This window comes from Lupinus angustifolius, chromosome LG02 (assembly GCF_001865875.1).
Source record: "Lupinus angustifolius cultivar Tanjil chromosome LG02, LupAngTanjil_v1.0, whole genome shotgun sequence".
Taxonomy (NCBI): Eukaryota; Viridiplantae; Streptophyta; class Magnoliopsida; order Fabales; family Fabaceae; genus Lupinus; species Lupinus angustifolius.
Genome location: NC_032010.1, coordinates 10,276,376 through 10,287,600, shown reverse-complemented (window position 1 = coordinate 10,287,600; position 11,225 = coordinate 10,276,376). Strand labels below are relative to the sequence as shown.

The 11,225-nt window shown below is 34.9% G+C and overlaps 1 protein-coding gene across 1 annotated transcript; it reads left to right on the top strand.

The window, feature by feature from the left end:
- LOC109326751 lies at positions 1,005-1,586 on the top strand. The gene has a single exon (XM_019559545.1). It carries the CDS (start codon positions 1,005-1,007, stop codon positions 1,584-1,586), a length of 582 nt encoding a protein of 193 aa, XP_019415090.1.

Sequence of the window (11,225 nt, the reverse complement as noted above, 5' to 3'; positions counted from 1 at the left end):
AACTTTTATATTATATTTGACATTTCCTTTCCTGCACAACTTGAGACAACCTTTGTGCAAGAAGGGAATGCTTTTTTAAAATTTTAAATTCTCAAATGAAAATTTATCTTGGAAAAAGTTTTGTATATCGAGATTTCTTTATTAACCTTTGTTTGAAAATAAGTTATTTACCTTTCTTGTGCATTGATCTTAATTTCCAAAATGATTCAATTTTTTTATTTTTATGAAACTTTCTATAATTTATTTAGTAAGATGTTCGATCTTTAATACAACTTTCTACAATTTCTTTGTAAACCTTATGATTTTCCATTCTAAAAAGTTATTTGAATCTGGTTGATAATGATTTTTAAAACTAATTTTAATTTGTTTGATAATGATTACACTATGCTAAAATTGAGCTTTAACAATACACATTTAAAAGTATTTGTGTGTAAATGCTATTAATTGTTGGGTGGAGTTGAGTTATAGATAGGACATTGATAAATAGTCTTAATTTCAATAATAATAACAATAAATGTGCATCAATTCTACAACACTATACATAACAAGTGCATCAATTCTACAACACTGTTGACTGGGATGCTCTCCATTGCATAATGACCGAGCTTGGATTGTGTTGCCAATTTGTGAGATGGATTATGGTGTGTGTCACAACTGTTTCATACAGATATTCTATACAGATATTCTATTAATGGATCTCTTTCTGATGTGCTGAAAGCCAAAAGAGGCTTGAGATAGGGAGACCCTATCTCTCCCCTTCTATTTGTTTTAGTCATGGAATATTTCCATAGAGTTATGCAGGAATTAAAATATGAGCATTACTTTAACTTCCACCCCAAATGTGAACATCTAGGCATTACTAATCTTTGTTTTGCTGAAGATCTCCTTATGTTTAGTAGGGGTGACCAAAAATCTGTTGAGCTCCTCATGGGTAAATTCATGGAATTCTCAGACAACACTGGGCTTAAGGCAAGCCATCCGAAGTGCAAAGTGTACTTTGGGGGATGGACCTGGCTCTGCAGGAGAACATCATGTGCATTACTGGATTTACTATGGGATCCCTCCCTTTTAAGTATCTTGGAGTCCCTCTCTGCAGCAAGAAACTTACTGTGAACCTTTGTACCCCTTTGATTGAAAGGATAACTTCAAGATTGAATCACTTGAGCACAAAGTTGTTGAGCTATGTAGGCAAAATTCAATTGATTAGATGCGTCCTCTTCTCCATAATCAGTTATTGGATGCAGGTTTTCCCTATCCCCAAAAAGGTACTTCACCATCTTGAGTCAAATTGCAGAAACATCTTATGGAATGGTAAGGATGAGAACTGCAAGAAGGCTCCTGTGGCCTGGGACCATCTTTGTGACCCCAAACAAGCTGGAGGCCTGAACTTAACATCTCTGGAGGAGTGGAACAAGGCCAATATGACTAAGCTGTTATGGAATCTGGCATCAAAAATAGATAAATTATGGGTCAAATGGATCCACACCTACTACTTGAAGGGAGCCGATATCTTTAACTTCCACCTTAGTCCCTCTTGTTCCTGGACTCTCAGAGTTATAATCAAGTGCAGAACGGAGATTATGTAGAGCATGTACTGGGTGGAGGCTAACATAAAAGGTAAATTCAGAACCAAAAAGTTGTACTTAGAATTAAGAGGGCCCAAGCAGCAGGTCAGCTGGAAAAAACTCTTTTCCGGAAACATGGCTCGGCCTAGAGCACAATTCACTCTTTGGATGGCTTGCCACAATAGACTCCCTACGAAAGATAGGTTGCTCAAATTTGGCATTGTGACAGATGGAAAGTGCACATTTTGTGACTTGATGGAAACTGCGGAACACATCTTTTTCTCCTGCCCAAAATCTGCAGAAATTTGGAACTCTGTCCTAAGCTGGATGAAGGTAAACCACCAGCCCGGGAGTTGGCGTAATGACTTGACTTGGCTGAAAAAAAATACTGGAGGGAAAAGCATGAGGAGCAAACTGCTAAAGAGTGTTGTGGTTGAAATAGTGTATGCTATTTGGTCTTTTAGGAACCTTTGTACCTTCCAGGGACACAATGGTAATTCCAACATAGGGCCTAATGTTATTAGAACAATTTTTCAATGTGTTAGTCTCCATAGTGGATTAAATCTTTATTGTGAGCAATTTAAGCTCTACCTTTCTTTTAGACTTCTATCTTGTCTGCTAGTCTATATCCCTAGATCTTTTGATCGGGTTGTACTTTACTGATTGGAATAGATGTTTTTTCTTGATCCAAAAAAAATTTATATTTTGCATATTCAACCATGCTTATTGTAGAAAGTGTTTTTGTTGTTATTAAATAGTAAAAAAAATGGTAATTCTACCATGCTAAGTGGAGCAATTGATATTAGTTTTATGATTAGCGCATTCCACAATGCTTTTTGTAGCAAACTATCATCGTTGTTGTTATTCAATAATAATAACAAATTGGTGATATACTACAACACTCTTTCTAGCAAGTGTTGTTGTTTTTATGATTCACTATTCTAAAGCCCTATGTCTTTTTTATTCTCATTACGTTCCCTCCTCGTTTTCATTTTATTTTTTGAATTCTCATTCCCTCAATCCTTTTTTATTACTTTTGATAAGTTTTACTGAAAAATTCTTAAACTCTTGGAAGAACAAAAAAAAATACCAAACCCTAGCTTTCAATTAGGGTTCAAATCTAAACCTAACATTCAAAGGATAAAAGCTATAATGCAGAGTAAATGTTCTCGATCTCCTCCTGAGATTTATCACCAGCGGTAAATTTGTGAATGCTATAATCAATCACAGTGGAATTAAAGCCATGTTTATTTTTAACACATGGTCCTTCACTGCCCTCCGAACCTTGTTAGCACCATCTCATTTTCTAATCACAACATATGTTAGAAAGAAACACATAGTTGGAATATTAGGGTTCAATTCAAAAAGATATTTCATCACTTTTTCAGCCACTCAATGCCCCCTTAAGTCCTATAGGCAACAAGCTTGAATATGGAGGAGAGGTTTTGAAAATGGTATAATATGAACATGGACAATGATAAGCAACACCAAGAAATCCACAACTTAGAAGGGTCTATGATAAAGGCAAGAACAAGAAAGGCCGAAGAGATATTATAAAAGTCGTGATGGGCCTAATAGAAGTCCAACTGAAGGAACAAAACTTGGAGCCAAAGGTAGTGTTTTCCATCGAAGAGTTCAAGTAACTTGTCTGACACGAACATGGGCCCATCCGTGATCCAGACATGTGGTGAGACAACTTTTCGATTTTCCTTCAATTTTATTAATAGTTGAAATTTTGTTTCCTTGAAGATGTGGTTCTAGATTTTTCTAGGATAAAACCCATGTTTTTATTATGATGTACTTGATATTTTAAAGTATACTTCTTCCTTGTCTCAAAGGACATAGTAGGAGTTGTCTTCGTTTCTAGTTCAACTAGCTATAAATGTGCTTCCATTTTGCATAATGAACATATCTTGAATTCTAACTTAAGCATATTGCTTAGTACATATTATGAGGAATGTTCTCCTTAGTTCATAGATGAATCGATTTCGGGACTTATCGTCGGGCTAATCACCTTTCGTGTCATCCAACCTCTAGTTTATCAATCATCCTTGGTTATGGCACCACATAGATTCACCATTTCCATTTCTTACCTTTCATAAATACATTTTCGACCTTTTTCTTTATATTATTGCATATTAGTAAAGTTACTATCATACACTCATAAGCACCCGAATACATAAGCTTTCAACTAGAACAATCATTCAACAAGGATTTCCAATGTGGTTCCTATCTAGTGGTGTCTTACATCAGTTCTTGGGAGAGGAAGAAAGTATTAAGCTTTCTTGATAACACTTTACATTTTGCTAATTTTTTGTTTTCCTTTTATGTTTTATGTGTTCCTTTTATGTTTTCCCTTTGAATTTGCATGTATTTCACGAATCGTGTCAAAAGTTAGGCCTTGAAAAGAAAGTAGAATCAAAACATAATAAAATTTATCAAAAGAAAATAATATGGTTGAATGGTTCATGTCTTATTGAAATTTTCAGTTAAATCCATGCGGTTTTATTGTGTATAAAAAAGTTGTCTTAAAAAAGTTGAAATTCGTGTTTTTGCACTGTCACTATAATTCAAGTGAAGGAAAGGAGGAGAAGGCAGGGTAGAGATGATCCTGAGGACGTTCCAAGTTAAAACCGAATGGAGGAAATCAAGCTTAACATTTCACTCTTATAAGGGTGGAATGGCTTGGAATGGGAGCAACAAATTTCCCATGTCTTCTCATGTAACAATTATACGGAAGATCATAAGGTGAAATTTCAAGCCACATGGTTTTTTCGATTATATTAATCATGTAGAAAGAGTATCAACATAAGAGCATAGAAGAGCAAAAGCCAATGATAGATACTAGGAGAAGATGATGCGTATCATGAGCAAGAGGCTGAAAGCTTAAATGTATACATGATTGAACTCTAAACATATCATTCTTTATATGAAGCTTCAACCTACAAGGTGACTTACTGTGACATACAAGGACAAGAAGAAATACAATACTTTCTTTTTGCTTATATCTTAGTTTACATTTTATTTTTTAATGCTTTTAGCTCAAAGGTAATATTGGATAGAGTTTCTTAGGGTTCATGCATCTCATATCGTTGATTCGAATTAATATCATTATATATCATGATGAAGATGATTATTAGTCTAAAATTATGAATTTAGTAATCGATTTAGCAGCAAGTAAAATTTTGAGAAAATATTTTAGATGCGTTTATGTGAAGAAGAGTCTCCTCTTTGACCTTGTTTAGGTTTTAAAGACACCAACATAAAAAAAATAAGAAAAATGATTGAAGACTTGATGTATGGAAAACAAGCGCAAAACTAGATAAGACTTTTTATTACTTTCTAGATTCAGTCATTTCTTACTAAGTAGATTACTACTCTATTTCACAATGCTAATAGGAATAATTTTTATAACATTTCCATAAACTGAATATATGATGAAAATTAGTTTCAAAGGTTTAAAAATGAAGTTTTAGAAAATTGAGTACCATGTTATCCGAAATAGAGTAACAAGTTGAAACAAGGTAACAAGTTACTCGAAATAGAGTAACAAATTACTAGACAAAAACAAGGGAGAGTAATCGAGTAACTAATTACCTTACTAGACATTAAGGTTAAGTAATTAGTTCGCACAATTGAATTACCAATTACCTACTCATGTTGTAACAATTTTAAAATTCAAACTGAACCAACATCTTCCTAAATGAACCAATGCATTCCCAAACAATTTGTTCCTTCTGGAAAAGGGCTTAGGGATTCTTGAAACTATATAAAAAATATCATAGTTCTCAGAAACAATATACACAATTGCATATACAATTTCTCACAGTTTGAACTCACACTTTCATTCTATCTTGGCATACAAGTTAACTTAGTTTTTTAGAAACATTTTCTGCACTTTTACTAGTCTAAAAAACCTAAAGCAAATTGTGATATTGAGTATAATTTTATTACTAGGACTCATACTAAACGTGAGCGGGTATTAGTAATCCTTAGAAATTCTTAGAATTCTTCATTCTTTGTATTAAGAGGTATTACCATAGGGTTTGATGAGAGAAAATTGTAAAACAAAGCATGCCTGTACTTCTTTATTTGGGATATTTGAGTGAGAAACATCAATGAATGTTTGTGTGAGATTAGTTAAGTGAAAATCAAATTATAGTGGAAATTTCTTGAACCAATCAAGAACACTGGATGTAGGCTTCGGTGGTTGAAGGTGATCCAAGATACACACTGATGTGGATCTCTCTATCCCTACACTTTTCATTTTTGCAGTATTTTTTCTTGCTTATATACTTTCGTTGCATATTTGAATTGTATAATTTTAGGAAAGAAAAATTCTACAAAAAAACTAATTTACCTCTTTGGTTTAGCATGACGCAGGTTGGCTTTATGGAGTCAATCACGAATATAATGATTTTGAGTCAAGAACATGTCATCTGTTGTTAGAACAAATTCAATGCCAAGAAAGTGACTTGGAGATCTCAAATCCTTCAGGCAAAATTTCATGGTACGAGTAGATTGGAAAGAGATCTTAAACTTCAAGTCGATGCTATTAGAAGAATATCATTAACATTAACCAAGAAATATGACAGAGATTTACCATGGCTATAGATGAATAGTGAAGAGGTTGAATTGGAGTTGGTGAACGTTGTTGGAACATGGTTTGTTGAAAATCATGAGTGGGAACTTTTGGGTGTGAAATATAAAAAACACTCAAGTCCCACATAGGAGAGTTTTGAAAAAACAACTCTCAAGTCCCACATTGGAGAAACTAGGCACTTGGAAAAAATCTCAAGTTATAAATAGAAGTCTTCTCCCTTCATATTTTATTGCCCCAAGTTGAATGCGCTTTCATTCAACTTTTTATTTCTCCCTCATATTTTCTGCCGATGCATTTCTGGCAAACTTCTCCCCCTTTCTTTCTGTGGCACTAAGAAATGGCACAAGTAACCATATTGTGGGAATTTCGAGAACTGACACTGGTAGTCAGTATTGAGGGAAAGAATTGACACATGTAGCCATATTATGGGCATTTCGAGAACTGGCATTAGTAGTCAGTATTGTGATGGAAGTTGAGATGATAGCACTAGCAACAGCTAGTGAAGAAGCAAGTTGGCTGAGAAGCTTGCTTGCAGAGATTCCCCTATGGGAAAAACATATATCAGTTGTGTTGATCCATTGTGATAGTACCGCGACTATTTCAAAAAAATTAAGAACCGCTTTCATAACGGTAAGAAGCGACAAATACGTCGCAAGCACAACACCATTAGAGAATTACTCTCTACATGAGTTGTTAGAGTGGATCATGTACGCACTGAGAATAACTTAGCAGATCCTTTAGGATCACTCATGATGGTAACCCGACCTAACTGACTGGAGATCCCAAGAAATAGGTTCAATGGGTAATAACAAGTTGTGAAGTGATATGAGAATGAACATGCTATAAAATTATGAGAAGCATGATTCTTGTAGCATATGTAAGGATGAGTTAAACTCTTAATGAGATCTATACTCTAATTGGAGTGGAGTACCTAGGCTATAGGAGTACTCTCGATAGACTCACCTATGTGAATGTGGAAGTGGGGGCCGCTTCCTATGAAATTTTGGGGCATAAATTTCTAGAGCGTTCACTATACTGGGATAGACGTGCATGACCTTTAACGCACGGACTTTACAGAATACACCTTTGAAAAGGTTGTGTGTAGTTTGATGTTGGAGATAGAGTTCAAGACTACGAGTCACTCTAGTAAAATCTGGATCTTACTCACTATGCAAAGGTTCAAGTCTCATGACACATTTGTTTATGCACAATCTTCTTGAGACCACAAATATTCTCAGAAATCGTTTTTTAATTTCAAGTGGGGGATTGTTGGAACATGGTTTGTTGAAAACCATGAGTGGGAACTTTTGGGTGTGAAATATAAAAAACACCCAAGTCCCACATAGGAGAGTTTTGAAAAAACAACTCTCAAGTCCCATATTGAAGAGTTTTGAAAAAGAAAAAAACAACTCTCAAGTCCGGCAAACTTCTCCCCCTTTCTTTCCGTGGCACTAAGAAATGGCATAGGTAGCCATATTGTGGGAATTTCGAGAACTGACACTGGTAGTCAGTATTGAGGGAAAGAATTTGTACATGTAGCCATATTATGGGTATTTCGAGAACTGACACTAGTAGTCAGTATTGTGGGTAGAGAATTGACACGAGTAGCCATATTGTGAGTAATTTCGAGAATTGACATTGGTAGCCATATTGTGCTGGGTGTATTCGAGATTGGTTCTTACAATGCAGTAAGAATTTGAAAACAGAGATATGGGTTGTTTTATCCTGGGACGGCGTGGTTGATAGTCTGCTTGCACATTTTGGGCAGTGCTACGAAACGTCTTAAAGAGAGCGACCTGGTCGTGACTCAGCCAGTAAGTATTATTTCGTGCCATTTAGAATTGTTGCTAGTTACGGTAACAACAAACGCATATTCAAGAATGCCTGAGAGCATGAAACCAAGTATGAGGGGCTTGGTTTAGGTCATAAATATATTTGCTCAACTTGCATACATGATAAGGAAATTGAGGACGAATGAAGTCTAAAAGGTTGAGATACACAAATTTCCTCTATAATAGTTCCATGCAGAAAGATATTGTTTACACCCATATGAGTTAGAGACCATCCTCTAGAAAGTGCAACACATAAGTTAAGTTTGATCTTCTATAGTTTGATAACATGACTGAATGTGTCATTGTAATAAAAAATAGGCATTGGTGGAAGCCTTTGGCAATTAGTCTCGCATTATAAATTCCTATGGAGCCATCATCATTGCATTTAATTCTATAAATTATTTCTTGCCAATAATGTTGAAGTGATCATGTTTTGAATGCTTGCGTGAGGCAAAAGGGTTCCACTGGATCAGGTAATGGAAACTTGGTTGCCAAATGAATTTGATTGTGTTTGAAAATACCATGCTTCGATCGTTTGATCGTATGGTGTGTGGATTGGGCAGGAGGGGGTCCTTCTTCGCATTAATATTGTTGTTGTGTAGAGTGACATGAGTTATTGGGAATTCGGTCAAGTGGTGTTCTTGAAGTGTGAGTAGGGGATAATGGAACACTAGGATAAGATGAGGAAGGAGAGGTAGAAGAAACTGTGATTGCATTGTCTTCTAGTACGTTTGAATTTTGATATGGTTGATAGGATTAGAGGTGGTAAAATTAATGTGGTTGGAGGTTGAGGAAGGAACGTGAATAAGGATGAGCTATAGTTGTATAAGTTTGATAGAGGTTGTTGAATGGGATAAGTCAGGGTAATGTGATGAGGTTGGGGATGATTAGGTGGGATTGTTATGATCCTTTTGGATAATGGTGGTGGAGATTATTTAATGGGAAATGATTGAAGCGGATTGGTGGGAAATGAAGAGATTGGGGCTGATTTTGTTGGGTTGTTACGGTGGGAGAAGATTGAGGAGAATTGGAGTTACCTTGAAGATTATTTGGAGTAGTGGTAATGGGATAAGATTGAGTAAGAGTATGAGAGGGAGAAATTCGTGGGAGAGATAATGATTCTTGAATCAGATAAGGGAATGTATCTGCATCAAATGTGACATGCCTAGAATATAGACTTGATAGACTTTTCTATATAATGAATAACATAAGAATATCCATTCGACTGCTTTTTAGTCAAATTTTCCCAAATTATTTTTTACATTATTCAATATAAAACATTTACACCCAAAAGCATGAAGATGAGATATGTTTAGTTTATGGCCCTTTAAAAGTTCATAAGGTGTTTTAGAAAGTGATAGCCTAACCAATATTCGGTTAATCACGTAGCATGCGTCAGCCCATAAATATTTCAGAACTTTCCTTTCATTAAGCATAGTCCTTGCCAACTCCTCCAAGACGCGATTCTTCCTCTCAACAACTCCATTTTGTTGAAGGGTGCAAGGAGTAGAGAATTAGTAGAAGATATTGTGTTTCTCGCAAAAAATTTTGATTTAGTGGTTCTCAAACTCACCAAAATGATCGCTACGGGTGAATATTATTTTATGATTACACTGGTTTTGGATATGTTTGACAAGGTTTTTGGAAGATTTAAATGCATTATTTTTTAACGCAAGAAATAGTGACAAAGTGAATTCATAGAAATCATCAACAATAACTAGTGCATAATAGCTACCTCCAAAACTCATGACCTATTATGGTCTAAATAAGTTCATATTAAGAAGCTCCAATGACCTTATTGTGGATATCATAGATTTTGAAGAATATGAGTTTTTAATTTGCTTACACCTTTGACAAGTATCACAGATATCATTAGTTCTGAAATTTAGTTTAGGTAGCCCTATCGCAAGTTCCTTTGCTGATACTTTTTCAAAATCTTTCAAATGTATATGAGTGACTCTCCTATGAAAAACCGAGATATCATTCTCTTTAGAGATAAAACAATTTGAAAATATAGATGTCATATCATCCATATTAATCATGTAGATATTGTTTATCCTATAACCTATAAACATTAGTTTATTATCTATGTGATCATGAATGACACACCAATCAGAGTCAAAAGGTACCTTATTACCTCTATCACAAAGTTGGTTGATACTGAGCAAATTGTGCTCATGTCCCTGGAAATAGAGAACATTGTCAATGATAGCGTGAGAGGTAATTCTAATTTTTCCAACTCCAAGTATCTTCCTACGGTTGTTGTCTCCATACGTCACATAGCCTTTTTCCTTTAATGATAGATCGAAGAATTTGGATCTATCTTCTGTCAGATGCCTCGAACATCCACTTTCTAAATACCAATGTTGTCTAAGTGTTCAAAGGCATATCTATAAAACATATTTACTTGTTGTTATTAGTATCCAATTTATGTTGGGTATCATGATAACTAGTCCCTTCTCAATCCAAACATATTTTGCACTAGGTATTCCATTCTTACAAATACAACATGAAGCATTCGTATGACCATGAATATCGTAATAAAAGCATGTAGGCATTTTACTATTGTGAATATTTGTATTTTTAGCTACATGTTTTCTAAGTGGTTTCTTATTTTTAGCATGAATGAATCCAATTCTAGAATGATTACCAATGTTTCTTGTGTTTTCAAGTAAATTGACAAGGTTTTGACGACTGTATGTGAACTTTACGAGTTTATCTTTTAAAATAGAATTTTCAGATTCCAACTTTTCAGAACTTTCACAAATATAAGTCTCACATAAATTAGAAGAATAGTTACATGAGGTACATGCATAGATAAGATCTAGAATTTCATATTCAAGTTTAAGTTCATCAATCAATGTTTGTATTTCAATTATTTTCTTTTCACGCAATAATATTACTCGTTTGCGATCTACATTTATCATAGTAGTTTCTTAAGTTCCTCATGCAACTCGACAAAAGCAACATACATTTCATCATACTCAGACATGTTTTCAGAACTATCTGAACATGAACTAGAATGAAGGGATTGTACCTCACGAGATTCTCCTTGATCTGATAAGTTGGTGGAATCAGGTGTGTGAGCCATAAGACATAGCTTAGCGATCTCCTCTTCATCTAATGTGCTTCAAGCTGATTCTTCCTTGGGAATGTCCCACACAATGTACGCTTTCTTTTACTTGAAGTCCCTCGAGGTGTTCTTCTCACCCTCAACCTTTTTCA

Coding starts and splice junctions, on each gene's coding strand:
- LOC109326751 (XM_019559545.1), top strand. CDS start 1,005: ATGGACCTGGCTCTGCAGGAGAACATCATGTGCATTACTGGATTTACT.